This window comes from Dromaius novaehollandiae, chromosome 2 (genome assembly GCF_036370855.1).
Source record: "Dromaius novaehollandiae isolate bDroNov1 chromosome 2, bDroNov1.hap1, whole genome shotgun sequence".
NCBI lineage: Eukaryota > Metazoa > Chordata > Aves > Casuariiformes > Dromaiidae > Dromaius > Dromaius novaehollandiae.
In genome coordinates this window covers 78452931-78472348 of record NC_088099.1, presented here as the reverse complement: position 1 = coordinate 78472348, position 19418 = coordinate 78452931, and the positions used below count along the sequence as shown (strand labels likewise).

Sequence of the window (19418 nt, the reverse complement as noted above, 5' to 3'; positions counted from 1 at the left end):
TATTGTCCATGCCATTACATTTCTTTTTACTGATCCAGCTCTCTTTTTTCTTGCATAATTATTCATTGCATTTTGCCTTACTAAGTGTGAGCCATTATCACTATCAGAAGTGATAAAATAAAAGCATAGATCATTGTCTGTGCATTAATCACCTAAATATTGTATACTTTTACATAGAGCTGCAGTTATCTTGTAAGTCTTTCATATACTTAGTCGAATTACTCAGCATTCTGTGTTTTTGTTGTCACATAAAAGAAATGAGCAAATTAAGGCCAGACTAACAAAGGGATCATAAATGCCTGAGAAAATGTTACTGAGGAAAGGAAGTTCATCTAACACAGCTGCCAAGAATGAGGCAAATGAACATCTGCATGGGATTACAATACTGCAGGAAAGCTAAAATGAGTCTGTGCTAAAAGAGCCCTCTGTTAATCTTACTTGTTTTTTCCATTTCTCCTTAGTTTATACTTTCTTGGAGCCAAGGAAACATCAGTTTCTTTATTAGTACCACTACCATCCCGATATGCAAGCATGTGCTTGTAAAACCCCATTTTTAAATATGCCAGCTAGTAAGAAAACAAAACAGAATGTGAAACTTCAGGTATATTCTGAGAAGTCATCTTTGTAAATACAGCCCTTAATTAAAACAATTCCTATGCTCTGCAGCAGCAGCCACTATAGCCAGGAACTGAGTTATTTTGTGCCCCCTTTCCTGCTGTTTGTAGCACTTCTAAAGAAAAGAAGAGAAAATTCCTGAGTAAGAGAGCAGAAATTCCAGGATAGTCTTGATTTGTGGAAGGGCTTCATGTATGTGCACAGGGTTGTCTGTCAATTGCATATCAATCACACCTTATTAAATGCACTCATTTCAAAATGAAAAATGAGACTTTTTTATAACTCTTGCAAGTTCACCTATGCTTCAAAAATCCAACCAAGATTCTTTTTCTCTGGTGTATTACCACCTATTGTAATTATCTCAAAGTAAACCCTTAACTACCTTTGTGGAATCCTGCTTATTCCCAGAGTGGACACCTCCCATACTGCTATGGTTTGCTATTACAGGTGTAACTGGTTAGTACTTATTGCTCGCTTCTTTTGGCAATACACAGGAGAAAATAGCATCTGGGCTTTTTTTTTTTTTTTTTTTTTTTTTTTTGCATATTCCTGTTTTTGACCTCATGCAAACTTAGATGATTGGTCTGTTTTAGAAGAGCAGGCACTTGGAGTTGTCTTTGTTTGTTTGTTTGCTATGCATAAGGCTTTAAATTACTGTTTAATTTTTTTAAAAAGTTAAGATTTTCTTGTATAGTGCAAGACTGAAAGAGACATAACTCTTCTCTCTTCTGTGGCTTTACAGAGCATATCTCTTGTGTACATGGTCCTGAGTGATGTAAAAATAACAGTATGTGCATAAAATATATTTTTTCCTCTCTGACTTCCTCCCTGCAAAGCATATACTTTGAAGGTTTTTCTTTTCTTTTTGTTGGTGTTATTGTGGAAACAGCACGTCAAAGAAGTGGGTTTACACATTTGTGGCGGAAGGTCTGAGGTCTGTGGCTGCTCCAGCTGAGCAGGGCAGTTAGAAAAAAAAAACCCTGAAGCCCAAGAGAAAGGTCTACACATATGTCTCAAGCATGGTAAAAACAGAAGTGTAGTCAGCTGGTTTGGCTAGAAAACAATTTTTAAAAGTTAGCTTTTCTTGAAATACGTTATAGATAAGGAATTAATGTTTGAGGTCTTGAGAAGTAGCTGACAATGTCAATATACCAGCTCCTAACTTGTACCACAGTAGCAGATAGGGTAGCATGGTGCGGGCCCACAGCAGCAGGTATAACTGTTTCTTGGCCTTGTTTCATGTGTTTTATTCTTTCAGCCCTGTAACACAAGCACAAGTGGAAACTTAAAGTGTATTAATTTAAAACTGGTAAAAAGGAAACACTGGAAAATGGATTCTTTTTTTTTTTCCATCTGAGAGCTGACTAGGTTTCTAGGAGGCTTTAGGAATGTGCTCTGTGTGTGCCTAGGAGAACTGCTTGTTGAGGTGTTCAGCATTTCCAATATTAGCTCCCACCCTTACGTGCTTTCTATTTTGCTAAGCTTTGACTAATTAACTACTACAATTTGCTATACAGGTTGTCTGCCTTAGGCAGGAATATATGGAAAACTTAAAATAAGAGACCGGGAAAATCTTACTCAGTTATCCAAGCTTTAAGCCTTTCAAAACTAACATTTGCACATTCTTAGTGAAGCTGAATGGCTGAAATGTCTGTCTGTTCTTAGCACAATACTCAGAGTAGATGCCAAGACTGCATCAGCATTGAGATCAAAGGGAGTAGGCTCCTAATGACTTCTCTTCTGAGGCTAGGCTGTATGGAGGAGGGAGTCATCTGTTTTGAAAGATCAGAGAACAAGAGATGAGAATAAGGGGCTCTGTGAGAACATGGAGAGACAGGCAGTGAATGGGAGCTGGACGAAAAACAGAGTCAGGAGAGGTGATGATGGAAGGGGTAAAAGGAATGGGACTCAGCACCCCAGGAGGTACTGACTTCTCACTCTTCTGCTGATTTGTGATGTACTGAGATGTGATGACAAAATATTCAGTATAGAGTCTGAACAGTGTTCAATTAATGCGAGACTGTATGTCAGGCAAGGATAAAACAGATGTTCAGTGAGTGAGCACTGCCTAGTTTGCGTATTGAACAAGGAAGGTAATAGTATAGGATTTTGCAGCTAAAGACCATCATTGTATCTCACCAGCAAATGAAAAAAAGAGAATGGACACTAAACCTGATTCACTAAGAGCAACAACAAGAATTGATGCCTGATGGACAGGTAACACAATTCAGACTCTGTTAGCTCACATCAACTAAAATGGACAGAGGGTAGAGTTGTCAAAGACAGGAATTTCCTACCTCCATAGCAGTTTTCACAGCCTGTGTAGGAATGAGATCCTCCCTCTGCTCCTACTGAAATGAAAGCAGTAGAACTGAACTCTGTGTCTGTTGTGAATGTACATGGGCCCTTCCATACATGTATACTGCTCTGAGCAGCTGCAGCATATGCTGGCACTTGCATAGCAAAACAGACAGAAGGTGTAGTGGGAAGCAGGGGTAGGATGTGAGGTGTTTGGTTAGAAGATACAGGAAGCAAATCTGCAGGATATCAGGAAATATACTCTGTATCTATCTGAGGACAATACGAGAAAGAGATGTACTCTTATGTATCTGAACATTCAAGGACTGCCTAGTATACCTCATTAAAGCATTGAACTTTTTGATCACTGGTAATTTCTTCTCCTTCTGTGACTAAGCATTTGGACAGTCAAATTTTGTTGTGGCAAGAGTTGGCGGCTGAAGATGACCTTTTATGTTATGTTTGAAGATGATGATGACTAATTGTAGGCTATTTCCTACCCACAGAGACCCTCAGAAGTGATGCACACACAGAATTACAGAATGGTTGAGGTTGGAAGGGATCTTTAGAGATCATCTAGTCCAACCCCCCAGTCAAGCACGGTCACCTAGAACACATTGCCCAGAACCCGTCCAGATGGCTTTTGAATATCTCCAAGGATGGAGACTCCATAACCTCTCTGGGCAACCTGCTCCAGTGCTCTGTTACCCTCCTCACAGTAAAGAAGTTTTTCCTTATGTTCAGACAAAACTTCCCATGTTTCAGTTTGTGCACGTTGCCTCTCCTCCTGTCGCTGAGCCCTATGGAAAAGAGATTGGCCCCATCTTCTTTACACCCTCTTTTCAGACATTTATACACATTGATAAGATCCCCCCCAGCCTTCTCTTCTCCAGACTGAAGAGTCCCAGCTCTCTCAGCCTTTCCTTGTAAGAGAGATGCCCCAGTCCCTTAATCATCTTGGCAGCCCTCCACTGGACTTGCTCCAGTAGCTCCACTTCTCTCTTGTATTGGGGAGCCCAGACCTGGACACAGTACTCCAGATGCGGCCTCACTAGGGCTGAGCAGAGGGGAAGGATCACCTCCCTCGGCCTGCTCTAGCAGGTCTCTCTAGCTCTCCCTCGGTCTTTCTAGCCCAGGATACCATTGGCCTTCTCTGCCACAAGAGCACATTGCTGGTTCATGGTCAACTTGTTGTCCACCAGGACTCCCAGGTCCTTCTCTGCAGAGCTGCTTTCCAGCAGGTCTGCCTCCAGCCTGTACTGGTGTGTGGGGTTATTTGTCCCTAGGAGGAATTATACAAAGCACTGTACATGGATATAGTCAAGTTTCTGTGCTCCCTCCTTTCTTTCTATATCCTTTCCTACCTTGTGATTATCAGTGTTTTGCTGGTGTATCAACATCAGAATGGAATGGGAGTTGCAGCAGTCTGACCTTTTACACAGGGCTGTGTAGTGGAGTTACAGGCCATATCTGGCATAGATGAGTTACGCTTGAGCAAATGCTAAAGGAGCCTAGCCTTGATGTCCTTGGGGCATATCAGATAGGTGCTGCAGCATGGCTGTAGATAAGGAGGTGTGGGGACTCCTACTGGCCTGCAATGTGGACAGAGCACTCTGAACAGTGAAGCCACTACTGAGGACAGCCTCAGGAATGCTGATGTGGTTACCAAGGCTGGCTCTGGGGCCTGTGCTTGAAAAGAGGGAAAAACATGAGCTGTCTAGATAACTGGCAGCATTATAGCCATGATGGTTTGAGGACAAAAGCCTCATGTTCTGGAGGTAGAGCTGGTATCTTCTAATAGTCTAATTAGTAGACATTAGATGAGGTTTTAGGCACACAAATGACATGTCTATTTTTTTTTCCTGAAAATACTAGTTGATTTTAATAAAAGATTACTTCTAGCTATAAGCATTGTCATCTGTGTGAATTCTTCTAGCAATGCTGAACCTTCTTTGCTGGTGTGTCAGAAGACGTATTTGGTTGGATTATGGAGGGGAGAAAGGAAAACAGTAGGTCCTTTTTCCTTTCAAATAGCTTTTTGCAAAGCATTATTGCTTATGTTTGTGTGATTAACAACTCCTCTTGAAAGAAAAAAAAGAAAAAAAGTCAGATTTAAACCTTGTGAGTCCTGTCATTGTTCAAAGCTTCCTCGTCTTGATCTTATTTTTAAGATGCACAACTAACTGTATTTTAAATTTTGGATTAAGAGTCAAATCCATTTGTAATGTGTTAATTTTTATCTTATGACTGGTGGTTGCTATCTTGTAACAGTCACAGGTAACACAGACACACTTTCTGTCTTGCTGGTATTATTTGTTTCCTTTTAGTGGTGCTGAAATGCCTAGCTCTTCTTTCCCCCACTACCGTAAATAGCAGGTTACATTACCTCTGGGTGAGTGTCACTTTTAACCTGTTCTGCCTCATCCAGAACATCCAGAAATTGGTCAGAAGAAGAAAAATCACAATTGGTATTGTGAAGACAAGCACTGTGAATAGCAGCATTGACTGTATTTAGTGAAGAGAGAGAAGGCAGTTCACAAAATTGCATGAAAGCAGCCTGTCAGTGGAAAATATTTTCAAAAAATACATTGCTGAAGGAGAAACAGACATACTTGGAGAAAGGTGAAGGATGCATTTATCTGCTAAAATGTGGTGCCAGACTAAAGCATTCATGTAATGTCCCTCTTTTTAAAGTTCTTTCATAGATGATGATCTCAAAAAAAAAAAAAAAAAAAAAAAAAAAAAAAAAAAGAAAGAAAAAAGAAAAATCCCTATTACTTCTATTCCTGATGCTGTCAGAAGCTTTTCAGAGATACACACTTACCCCAAATTTGTGTTTTACAGAATGTCTCTAAAACTGATCTTGATCCTAGATTATGAAATCATAAATTGGATTTTTATGTTTTATTTTTTCCCCAATATTCTCCTTGAACCAAGAAATAGAAATTATTCCAAAACCAGTCAGTTCTTGTGACTTAAGTTATGTATTTAATGACTAACAACTAAAATTGAGGCCACTATGCCTAGCATCTCACTTGTGTCAGATACCTATAGCTATGCAAAGCTTTGTTTTCCTAGTGAAAGCCCCTGTAATATTTGCTCTTGCTTATTCTTTTTGCTCTAATTCCTACACAAAAAGGTGTATCATGCCTCCAAGTAGTAACAAACTGACATAGATGATGTTCATTTTTCTGAGTGAATTTGGAGACATATTATGTAATGGTCAGCCCTAGAAGCTGCTTGTGAACTAGTAACTCGCTGCAACCAGGTGCCCAGTCACCCAGGGCTTGACAGACCTGCCCAGCCAGGACTGGAACGTGAATGTTGGTTATTCATCTTGTGTAGCAAGAGACCTGGCTAGTTTTGTCTTGTGCCTCCGCTCACCATGTCTGTGGATTACAGTCCTGCTCCTGAGCAAGTCTGCAAGCTTAACTCATGCCACTTAAGCCTTGGTTTCTGCTCCTAACTGTCCAGCCCTGCTAAGTCCTTATACCTGTTTCTACTTTGTAGTTCATGCAGATGAAAAAAAAGAAAAAAGCCCTAAAGAAGACTGCCTGCCCCCTGGAGAGGTGTATTCAGCTCACAGCACCTGACTCTGGGCTGGACTTCGGATGGCAGCTCTCCAGAACTACTTGCTTCCTTTGCTGTTAGCATTGTGTGTTTTTTCTAACTCTTGTGTCAAGACAGGTGCTGTCTCTTACGTAGCTATTCTTGCTGTGATCTTTGGCCCCTGAAATAGCCATGTCCCTGTTCCATCCGTGGTGTTGCCTTTTGCATGCTTGCCATTTCTGTTCTCATGCTGCCTTTTGGGAGGGGTAGCCTAACCTGCATAACTGCCATCTGAAGCTGCTCTAGAAACCATCTACTTGTTCCGTGCAGCTGGAGAGTAGTAGAGAGCCAGAGCCAGAATGTGGCTGGCCTGATTCTCCCGTGAATTGCTCAGTATCTCTGGTGGCTGTAGTTAAGCCTTATGGCCTCTTCAGGCTTCTTGCTTCATTATCGCACCCTGGCTACTGTTTAAAAGGAAATAATGTGAATATGTAGGAAAGGAAATAATATGTTTTCTCTGAGGTGAGTTCATTCTAAGTGGATTAGAAAACTGATCGGGGGGGGGGGGGGGGAGGGCGGGGGAGGCCCAAATTACGCTGGTAACAGAGAAGAACATCATGCTTTAACAAGCATGGACTTTTGCTTAGAGGTGGCTGTTGGCTGTATTACAATGAAAAAAAAATCAAACTGACAAGCGCCATTTAACACATAAAAACTGGTCCTTATATTTAAAGAGGCAGGCTGTTAGGATGGTGACTGCTTTGAAAGTTAAGGCTATTCTTGTCTCTTTAACAAACTGAATGAAAAATAGTACGGAATTTCTTTTTCCCTTATAATTTGCTAATAGATGTTTTAAAGACAATTTGAAAAGTTTTTGCTTTTTCTGCTTCTGGATATAATTAATTCTTCTGATCACTACAAAATACCTTCCAATTTTAAGATAGTTGAATGACTTAATTTATCTAAGTAAAATAACGGTTGCTGAGCTATAGGCTACATGAGATGTGGAGAGGGAAGAGAAAATTATTGCAGATGTTTGTGACAGTGTTACTCTGTGTTAGCAAGCACAGCTGTTTCCCTACAAAGTGTATGATTTTGTCACTTTGGGAGTAAACTTTGATGTTCATAGAAATATACCTGCAACAGCACAAACACAATTATGCTCAGACTTCTAGCAAATGTAATCATCATGTCGAGATCATCATATACCATGGCCTTGCTTGACTGACATTTTTCGACTGACCATAACTGACAGCTAGTGAGAACTGTCGCTGGTAAACTTCCTGAGGCAGAGAAATGGTATTCTTCCATCTCTACTAGTTGATATCTCATCTTAATATTGCCATGGCTTTGTTGTGAATAGATCTGAGTTTTACTTTATATCTTAGTTCCATTTTTTATGTCCTGGATTTTATTTTAAAGACTTAAAAAGCCCTAAATTTAAAGCAAATGTGTCCTGGAGTCATTTAAGTGGAAGGAAAGAGAAATGAGTGAGTGCCTTTATTAGTTGAAAAGGTATATTTCTCCCTAACATTTAATATTAAATACAAAGTGAAGCAGGTGAGACAGATATAAGCAGTTGTGTCTAACATTGACCTATCTATGTGTGTACACAAAGTTCTCTTCAGTGAAGGTAAATGTATATGGCCAAGAATATAGTGAGGAAATCCTTTGTTTCACCAGAAGTCTGAGGACTTACTAAATCATTTGCCACCAGCTTGTGGTATGAATATTGCCACTCGCTGGAGTGCAAAGCCAGCTGTAACCCATGTGCCTCAGGTGGCCAAACCAGAAAAAGAAGCTTTACTGTCTGGCAAGTCCATCTGAGATAACAAATAGTAAGACTTTCTGTGAAACCCAGGCAAGTCCAGAGGTACCTGAATTGCTGCTTCTTACTGACCACATGTTAACCTACCAGCACAGCTGAAAACTCTTCCTGTGGGCTACTGAAGAGAGCTACTCCTGCATCCAAACCATCCAGGGCTGCAGTCTCTTGTACTTGCGCTTGTCTTCCAACTCTGAGGATTGCTACAGAAACTGTTACCTGCAGATGGTTAAGAAGAGTTTCACTGGAATGTGACCTAAAATAGCCAAAAATATCTAAATTATTAAGCTGAAGATTTAACTAGCGTAGGTAACCACCTGTTTATAATGCTGAAGTCTTTACTTTCATTATACATTCAGTCATTACCTCTTTATAACCTCTATAGAATATCAGTTGCATGTCACTCCTTGAATATTTTTAGTATACACAGCAGAACAGAGTACTCATTCTGCTGCATGTCAGCACAACAGTGGAATAGATATCATAAGGATGACAACTACTCAGTTCTAGATCTTGTACTCCTTTTATCAGTGAAAGAGGATTATCAATTATGGCCACATTATCAGGATGCTTTAGAATGCAGAAACTTGAGACAGTAACCTAATACTGATTTAAGGTTTGGTGTTTGCATTGCCTTGTAATTGGCGTACAAGGTAGGGTGTTACTTTTGTGAAAACCCCTACTTCCTTCATGTAAACCAGTGGGACAGCAGGTTTGTGCCTGTGTAAAAGATCATAGTTTTCACAAGTTTATCTCAAGGAAATGCAGAAACTAGTCAGTGTGGTTACTCCTAGTGTCAGGCTCTATAACCATTTTAAAAAGGAATTGAAAATATTTGAATAAAAAATAATTTGCTTAGAATGGGCAGGGGCATTCTGGTGAAACTTGTTTTATTTCCTAGACCCTTCGGTGGATCCTGTGTGCATGTAGGGGAAAATGGTTCTTCACTTCAGCTGAACATGAAGACAGACAGTGAAATGGCTGCATATAATTCTTTGTGGGTTTATTCATAGGAAAGGAATGTTTGACATTTAGTCTGAATAGAGCCTTTCAGTGCAATGCATGTCCTTAATATAACTAAGACTGATTTTTTAAAACATGCTTTAAAAATATGTATTCTTTTGCTAACGACAAATTCATTTAATGTAGCAATAGGATCAATGTTGACATGCAAGTGAGTTTAAATTATAGGCAAAACATCCATTTCTACTTTCACAGGCTGTATTGTATAACTTTAATTGCTTGTTCAACTGCTGGACACAGACCATTTTGCATTCTGACTTTGTGTCTATACTATAATACTATACCAGTACTATAAACTTCAGAAAGAGTTCAGCCATTTCTGGAAATGGTAATTTTTGTGACCTTGTTACAAACTGTTAAAAAATTGGCTAACAGTTCTAGTGTCCTTACGTTTTAGAACAGAAACTTAAGATTTAATAAGGCATACTGACTCTCATGTGGGCAATCAGAAGTACTGAAATATCTTGATTCTTAGCGTATACGACTTGAACTATTAGGGTGTTGCACTGGGAGTGAGACACGCTTTGTTAGTGGGTTTCACAGATGCTTGTTTATAGCAGAAGCATGACCAGATGCAGGAATTTTGAATTCTTCTTGAAGTTTTGGCTGGAGGAAGGGAAGGAAAAACAAAAATGTTTTAGCAGATGTACACTCTTCTACTTTCCCACTGTGAATGACTTTTTTGCCTTTCAGATATTCTTCTGTCTGTATCTGTAGTCCAGTTCTCCTTGGCTCCCTCATTTCCATTCCAAGCCTTCTCATTTGAGGCACAATGTTTTCGCCCTTGTAGTCATGCTGCCTAGAGAAAGACTGAGTCAGGGTTTGTACAAGAGAAATATGTAGTTCCCTCTCCCAAAGTCTAAATATTTATCTTTGTTTTCCTTGCCACCTAGTGACAGGTCCCATTTCCAGACTTACCTGTCCTTTCTCTACTTTCTTACTGGCTTTTAGTCCTGTTCTTCTTTGCTTTGTCTCCATCTCCTCCCAATTTCCTGTCCCAGGCTTTTCACGCAGTCTTATTCTCCCTTTTGTACCCTTTTCATTGTGATATTCACCTATCCTCTGCACTAGTCTGGTTCCCCTCATACCTACCACTGTGCCCAACAGGCCAGGTCCCTTCCCTTCTAAAGACCATCTGATGGGAGATGCCTTTTCTCCCAGGGTTTCCATCACAAGCTTCAGGTCCCTGATTGCTCTTTGCTTCCTTTGCCAGCCAGCCCCAGCCACGTGATTTTCCATTTTTTCCAGTGCTTTTTATAATACTGAGAGGGAGGGATAGAGGAGGCAGAAACATTCAAATTACATGAAATGAAGCATTGAATAGCTAGGAAATGCCAGAATTCTTGGCCTCTGTGATCTTAATTTGTACCTTCCTGTAGAGTATAGTACAGGCCTAACTTTAATTACTTACATAAATGCACACTCTTTTTCCTTATAAAGATGCATTGAAACAGCATTTATACATATTTTTAAAGTTTCTTGAAAGGTGCCTTGTTTAAAGGAGGAAAAAACAGAAAATGCAAAGTCTTGAAACATATGTTATGATCATGAAGGTGAATCATCAAACCACTGTGAAAGTAATTGTTTAGCAGCAGCTAACAATGTGATATGACCAAGTCTGATGGTGGCATGATTTTTTTTTTAAATAAGGACAAGGACACACTGTAAAGAATTGCAAAGGGACATTCCAAGAGTAAATGACTGGCAGATAAAATGGTAGATGAAATTTAGTTCTACTGCTCATCATAAATGTATTTACATGTTGAGAGAGGGACGAGAAATCCTAACCATACATAAAATTACCAGGCAGGAGCAAATTATTGGACATTAGTGTTCCATGAAAACATTGTCTCGTTTGTGGTCAAGAAAGTACGTCAATTGCTGGCAGGAAAAATATAGAGAACATTGTTATGTCACTATATAATCTTGGGATTATTTGCATCATGTGTGGTTATGGTCCTCCCACCTCCCCCAAAGACCAGGGTGAGTGAACTAGAACAGAATAAACTCAAGAGAAAGGCTAAAAAGATGATTGAAAGCGTGGAATGGTTGTAGTACAATAAACGACCAAGTTAAGACTCCTCAGTATAGAAAGCAGACAAGTGAAAGGGGCATATGAAAGAGGCCTCTAAAACCACAGAGAGCATTGAGAAAACAGAAAGGACAGTGAACAGGTAATCCCTATTCAATACAAGAACTAAGAGGCATCAAACAACATCAGTGGGATGCAAGCTTGAAACAAATAAGCAGAAAGTTCGCTGTGACAGGCGTAACTGAGCTGTGGAACTCCTTGCTACAGGCTACTGTGAGTGCCAAACATTTACGCATGCTCAAGAGAAGTCCTGGCAAAAGAAAACACTTGTTCTCTTCTAGCATGGCTTTTTGTTCTCTTCTGACTCATCCAGGTCTTGGTGCATACTACCTCTCTAATGCTGAGCTTGCACAAGGGTATTCTTATGGTGTTGGCATATAGGCTAGAAGTGTGCAGCTAAGAAATTTGTGTTGCAGGGTCAGGAGGAAAATACTGTTTAACACAGATGACCAAAACCAGAAGAACACTCAGCCATACTAACTCAGTGAATGAATGAGAACTGCGATAGCAGCAGTGTATGTTACTGTTTCAAATGTTAAGGAAAGCAATCAGTTGACAGAGTTGAGAAAAGTAAACAAAACTGCTCCCTGCAAAATGGATATTTTTAACTAGCAGGAAGACTCAAAGCCGAGATGAAGACAGCTGGAGACAGTACTGAAGGAAAGGACTTATGTCCTTGTTCAAATGAGTCCTGCTGTGTTTAAAATAGAAGAGGTGCAGTAAGGTTAAAACTGAGTGGATGTGTACAAATGTCACTGCCCTTGTGGGGAGCAAGGTACAGTTAGGAGATATAGAGAGAGTGTTAATACTCTGTGAGTATTAATACTGCAAGTGAACACTAGAAATTCAAGAAATCTCAAGGCACTATACAGAGGTGGGGATAATAAACTGTTTATATTTAGAGATTTCTCCACTGCCATCCATTTAAGTCTGATGGAATGCAGAGGTCAAGAATATGCTTTGCTTTTCTTTCCTTTATCCAATTGCTCTAAAAATATCCAAGATTGGCCAGCCATCCACCTTAAAATATCCAGCAGAAACTAAAGGCTTTCTCAGTAGCATTTCATGTAGTTCATGTGCATGAACAGTGTAGTTGCTGCGGGGGAAGGAGAGATGTTACTTCCTTTTTTCTACAGGCTTTCTAAAGTCAGAGGAAAAACTTGTCCAATCATAAACAATAGAAGAAATGTTAAAATGGTTTGTCAGGACTAATAATGACTCTCGCTAGCTATTGTTAAAGGCTACCTGAAGAACTGGAAAATTGAGCCTGGCTTATAAATATATGTATTTTACAAGTTCTCTTAAAAAATGATATCTTTCTCCTGGCATAACAGATATCTGGTGTCCTAGATAAAGGCATAAAATAAATACTTCTGGTATATGGTTTGCACAAATGTTGCAAATACTGTTCCTAACAAGCAGTACTGCTGCAGGCAATAAAAGTAGGGAAACTTCAGGAAGAGAGAAAAGAAAGAACTGACAGCCCTCTGTGGAGAAAGTGAATGAAGAAGCATTTTTTCAGCCCTGATATAGTATTATGGAACAGGATGAGTGGGGTTCTTGGTCCTCTGGGGAAGATGAAGCAGTGTTTGTTTATAATAGGAAACTTGACTAAAAGATATTTTGAGCTCTTGCTTCCTTATCACTAAACAGAAAATGGGCAGCCAATATTGCTGGTATGTGGCTCAACTGAAAATACACCTGAAGAGAGCTGAACTAGGTGGCATTTCTAATCTGCAATGGGAGTCTGGGGCAGAATCAAGATTCTTGTTTTTAGAAGCCTAAGCTGTGAATTTCTGCATCAAAAAAAAAAAAAAAGTTAAACCCAAAACTCAAGCATGTTAGTCATTGTAGAATGAAATTCTTCTTAGTTCTGCTGATTGCTTGGGTTTTTCCCTTCATTACTGTGTTAGTTCCCTCCCATTCCAGGTAACTCAGCTTTTTTTATTTTGAACATCCTTAAGCCATCTTCAGCACCTTCCAGCCAAATGCATCAAGAAACTATGAGTCCTTTTCTACATGCAATGTCTTCCAGGCTCGGCAAATCCCTGTTTAGGCTCCCTCCTGCTCCAGTCAAAAAGTGACAATTGCTGTCTTTGTTAAAAATCTTACGACTTCAAAATTGACTGATCACTCTCGAGCTTATTCTTTCTTCTTACTTGAACTTCTTACTTGAGCAGGAATTGGCTATGAGGAACTACATTTTTTGGAAAAAAAAAAAAAAGACTTTTCATGAAGTTAGGAGGGAGGGGTGAAATAACACTTTCAGTGGAAACTATTAGAAATGCTTAGCTACGGGATCTCTATAGCAGAGATGTGTATGTATAGCCACTGAGGCAGATACATACTCTTAAGTTACATTAAGGATATAAATCTTTGTAAATAGATTCCTATTTACAAAGGACTTAGGAAATTTGTCCTAAAAAAGGATGTGGTTAGAAATGTCTCTGTAGGTAACAAAAGAACTATAAGGTAGTATCTAGTATATGTTGCCTTTTAACTGTCACTGCTCTGTCCTACTTATGTCTTAAAAACTTGCTCATGTTAAAGTCTGATTACAATGACCAGAGATATGTCCCATTCCATATGAAAATGCATAATATTGGCTATATAATGCTGGATGGGAGGATGTTGGAGGTCATGTTTTATTGGGTGAGTGAGTGGAAGTGATGAGTGGGAAGCAGGGGAGAAAGTGGAAGCTAGAGAAGCTGTGCTGCAATGTATCAGGGCACACAGTAGTTTCAGCAGGACCAGATGATAGCACTGGGATGATGTATGGCAGCAAAGGGGTGTCCCTCGGTAAATAAAGGAGGAAGTTATAGGCAGTGCTCTGACAGGAAAGTCTATGCGGAGTCGAATTTCAGTGCTGGAGCAGTAAAGTGCAATGAGTCACCGAAAGGGAGCCTGAGAGCTGCCTTTGTTCCACTTGTGTCTGGACGCTGGAGGAGAAACAGCAGGCTCCAGTTTTTATTAACTTCTTATTTTCATTAGCATATAACTCATGTTCACTGAACTTCTTCCCCACTTGAAGTCTTTCAACTGACTTTCAGAAAATGCTCTCATGGTAAGAACTCTCACTTCTGAATTTTCTCCTTACTTCCCCCCCCCCACCTTGTCCTTCTGCATTACACTCTTCGGTCTCATTCTTTTTTCCTTCCTTCCCTCCCTTCCCCGCTTTTTGGTACACCTGCTCCAGGCATGCCTGGTGGACCTGGGACTTGCTACTACCGCTCTTAGGCTTGTCAATCCATGTTGGTTCAGCAGCTCAGATCATAGAAGGTAAGACTTCTCTGAATCGCTTCTGTAAAATGAGAGTAAGAGTTCATTTTAAAATAAGCTTTCCTAATATGGAAAGACACTCTACATTTCAGCTCTTCATTGCCTCTGCTGCTTGCTGTTGTTTGTTTCATTTAGGGAAGTTGCTGCAAGTTAAGAACTTAAATTGCCATTCATTCTGGAAAAAAGAAAGTAAATACGTTGATCCCCAGACATAAGGCAGCATAACTGCATGGCTGCTCTCTCAGTGTTGCTCCAGAGCATAACAATCAACAGAAAGCACCTCACAGAAGTGCAGAATACTGAATGCTCTGCGAAATATAAATTCAGAGAAAGGTAGCAGAAAGCATTTAGGATACAGATATGCATCATGGTGGCAGTATCGGGAATGTGCCGAGTGTGGTGTGACTGCAAAGACATGGATGTGATGTTTTCTCTGTGTGCAGAGAATTCTCCCGAGAAGCGTCTGAGCAAATTGTGATTTTCAGATCTCTTGAGTTAACATTAAATGCCTAGCTTTACCAACATAGCCTTCATGGCCTTTCAGTGAAAGGTCTTTCTGTAGTTACCAAACATATGCTCTTGTAACACAGCCAAATCTCTCTGTATCTCTGGAAGGCATAGCCTCAAATTTCATGTTAGAGATACAGCACTGATTTAAAAGTTTACATGCAATTTTGAGAAAAGTGAAAATGCTTCAAATATTAGTTTTCCAGTATGGGCAATGATACTGATGTTAGAAAGGGTTCAGCGCTATCCTCAGACAAAAATGGACTGTTTATTTGTTAGGTAAAATGACAACTACAGTGATAGGAGCATTAGAAATGCATTCAAGGGGAAAGTAGATATTGATTGTGAAGACTTTAGCATTACTCAGACATTTTTCCCCTTTCAACTGATACTGGCACAGAATAGATGGCATATCTAATAGCCAAAGCTCTAGTAATTTCAGTAGGAGAAAAAGCCACATGTTAGTAATTACTAATAAATGCTGTGAGTGCAGATGACAAATAGGTACTACTAGTTAATTAATTAAGGAAACAAACTGGAGACAGAAATACAATATATGGCATATACCATGAAGATACGTTTGTTGCACCAGGTGAAAAGGATTTTTTCTACCTGATGAATGATGTGGACTGGACAGTGGAACTAAATGTCTGGCACATAAAAATTAATAAGCAGGATCTTATTAACTACTATAGGCACAGGGATAAACAGAACAAATATTGATTGGCCACATGACTTCTTTTTTGATGAGTCTATGCCAGTTTCTATTATCTGAAGCTTCGGTTCCTTAAATAGGTTGTCCTGTAAAAGTAAGCTCAGAAGTCAGCAGTGGGAAAGATAATCTCTCCCTTCAATATGTGACAGCTTCTTCCTATGCAGCATCTTGTTAATGCTGGAATGAATCCTAACCACAGTCCCATTACATGTGGGATTTCACAGGTCTCCTTAGGTTGCTGGAGACTTGGAGGCTGTTCTGGGGAAGTGTTACTGCATGTTTGTCCTGGCCTAATTTTCTTCCTTAGGCATTTGCTGCTGCCACCATCACAGACAGAAGCCTGACAGGGTCTTTGATCTGAGCAGGCATAACCATTTTTCTGTTAATGCAAAAGTCCCTGTTTCAAAATGTTTACTAGAATTGTGTTAGTCTGATTCTTAACTGCCTCACAAAATAGGGTTCTCATGCTTTCTATTCCTCAACAGGGGACTATATTATAAGAAATATTTTCCTGATGCTCGGTCTAAAAGTTTCCTTTCCCTGAAATCATATAATGAGGTGTTGAATGCTAGAAATAGGAATAATCTTCCTTTCTTTCTGGTACTGCAAATATATGAAGAATATAAATACTCCCTGCAACTAGTGGAGTTAGTAATGGATAGTAATGAGGCATATACTTCAACTCTTCTAGTCCATTCACTGCACAAATAACCTCTGTTTTTTTTCCCCCCACTCTTTCTTATAGTAATGGAGTGCACAGAAATAAATTGGATGTTTAAGATGGGGTTCCATGTTTGGAGACACAGGGAGATTAATTGACTTTCTGGTGTTCAGGCCTTCTGCTGTTAAACTAATCACTGATCCAAAGTCTCTTTGTCACTGTCTCCTTTAAGGCAACTGCTTTCCAGGATTCTCCCAGTCCATCGAATACTGCCTTGCTGCCTTTCTGTGGCTGACCTCTCCTCTCTCACCATAAGGCATCTGTGGCTGAAAGCCACAGCCTACTCCTGGGTCAATAAACATTTTTCAAGTTGATCTGTTCAACCTCATTTCTTAGTAATGAATTAGACATGTTGTCTCTACTCTGTGTTAAAAAGAAAAAAAACTTACTCAAAGAAAGGGAGTAAAAGGGAAATCTGCATTAGATGAATGGTGTAAGTCCCTTTTGCCATACTGCCAGCGTATATGCAAGGGAAAAAAAGAGCTTGAGATGTTCTTAAGCTGGTTAAATAATGTCAGGAAAAAACCTCCTGGATTAAGTTATTACTATCTAACACGGAATAGGAAAGGAATAACTTATTTTCTACTGACCTGAAGACAAAGCAATGGCAATCAGAGATTCTTTAGAGGAGAAAAGTTTGTCATCTTGGCCTCCACGCATCAGATAATCTCTTCAATGAGGTCCAGTGGATCTGCTTACTCGTGTGTGATTAGGCAGCAATGTCCCTGCCTTGCTGTCCAAGGGCTGCAGTTCTACCATGCCTTTGTGAGAGACATTAGTAAGATTCATTGGAAAATTTTGATCACTTTCCTATTGAGAAAAGGGTTTTGACCAAGCCTTCTTCTTCCTCAGGAAATTATATACTTCTGGACAATTCTTATAGGTGAAGAGGAAAGAAACTGAAAGAGAGGAAGGAAAGTGTAAGAGAAAAATTTAGTTGGCAATTTCTGAAATTGAGAACTTCAGGGTTTTACTTTAGATTTTTATTGTATTTTTTATTATGTTTAGACTTTTGTTTCAGTAGAAGTGGTGCATTCATTTCTAAGTCCCAGAATGTCTGGCTGCAACTTGCATTTTAAAATAGGACAGACAATAAAAGAGAATATTTAGAACCTTATATTTAAAATCATGAGTGCCTAATTCACAATGCCAACTGAAAACCCTTCTTGACTAAAATTACATCTGTTTTGTTAAAATAAATTTTGATATGTTATGTGATTAGTAGATCAAGCTATATGTTGTGACAGAATATAAGCAAAATTGAAACATTCTGATTCCTAATTTTAAAATACTGTTTTATTTTCTGAAAATTTATGGATTTTGGTCATTGTTTTATCAAAACTCTTAAAAATACCTGGGTTTTATTTTGGAGTGAAAATGAACAGGAGTCCTGGCATCTTAACAATTCCTGTGAGTTAGAATTCTGAATTTTGACTAGCTTTTGGGGGGAGATTTTAGTCCCTTTCACTACAGCTAGCATGTATACAAAAAGGTAAGGAATAAAATGCTTCACTCTTTTCCTTCCTCTTCCCCCAAATACAGTGTTATTGGAACTATGGAGAGCTTTTGAGGTTTTTCTCATGTGCTCATGAAAATTTTGGAAATGTAATATCCTCTTCTCCTTGGGTTTTTTTTAAAGATATGTTGGGGTCTTAATAAATTATCTCACCATGTCTCCTTTGTTCAAATACCAATTAGGCATATATTTATCTGTACATAAAAATTTAGTCTGTTTTATTCTATCTGGTATTGCCTTTTGGGGCAAATACTTGGCCTTTAAGTACCCCTGATAATGTATGCTGACTGACCTTAACTACTCATGGCTGCTTTTTGTCCTCCAAGTGATTTGCTCTAGCCTTTTGAAGAAGTTGTATTTAATCTTCCAGGTGACAGGTTATCTAGGCAGTTATTACCGTTGTTCGGTTCTTGGCACTCAAATCCAATGCATGCCTTTTTTTTTCTTTTGATTTACAGAGAAAATGAATTGCTTAAATGTATGTGGTTCTGCAGTTTGTATTATGTTTATGCTCTCTAAAAAATGTTTTACAAGTTTCTCATTTACATCTGGGTTTCATTATTAGACAAGCTGAACAGCACTTTCTTGCCCTAAATAACATGCTCAGCAGTAGTTTACAGAAAGTAAATATTTGTCCCTTTCCTTGGCTCTCTGAACATTGCTGTCATTAGGCCGTTGACATAAACCTTGCACTCCTGACCCATTGATTTTAAGGAAAGAATTCTGAATTATTGACTGTCAGTGGCTTTTGATCAGCTCATGTGATGCATACAAGTAGCTAGACTGGACTTCTTTTCATGACGAACCAACACAATGAGTGTAAATAGATATATAAATACATTTAAAAACTTGTTTCTACCTAGTAATTACTGTGTATGCTTTGTGTGTTTAATACATTTAAAAACTTTTTTCTATCTAGTAATTATTCTACATGCTTTGCACGTTTAATGTGCACAATCACACTGATGTAGTGTGATTCACCACTGAAGTCATGATAGGAATGGTCCATTCTTTTATTTGCTAAGAAGGAAAACAACTACAGTAATGCTGATCTGCATGGAGCACAGTATTTCACAAAGATAGCTTAGATGCCACTATATCTTGTTGTTCCAGACTGAACATTTGGATATCATCAAACTGCACTGGAGTTAAACTGGACAAGCCATTATGTATCTTTCAGAGGCATCTTCAAGCTGTTACCAGCTGTTTTGCATGCTGTTAGTGCAGAGTTAAGCCTGCTTTTACAGTTGTTAAAATGCCTTTCTGTACAACATACAG

The 19418-nt window shown here is 39.2% G+C and overlaps 1 protein-coding gene across 1 annotated transcript in view; it reads left to right on the top strand.

Moving 5' to 3' along the window:
- Positions 1-14232: 14232 nt before the first annotated feature.
- The window catches only part of COL15A1 (collagen type XV alpha 1 chain), a 151579-nt gene continuing 146393 nt past the window's right edge, over positions 14233-19418 (top strand). The window contains exons 1-2 of the mRNA XM_026115040.2: positions 14233-14466; positions 14599-14681. Of these exons, the coding sequence (XP_025970825.1) occupies positions 14456-14466; positions 14599-14681 (94 nt within the window). The 5' untranslated portion in view covers positions 14233-14455. The remainder of the gene's footprint in view (positions 14467-14598; positions 14682-19418) is intronic.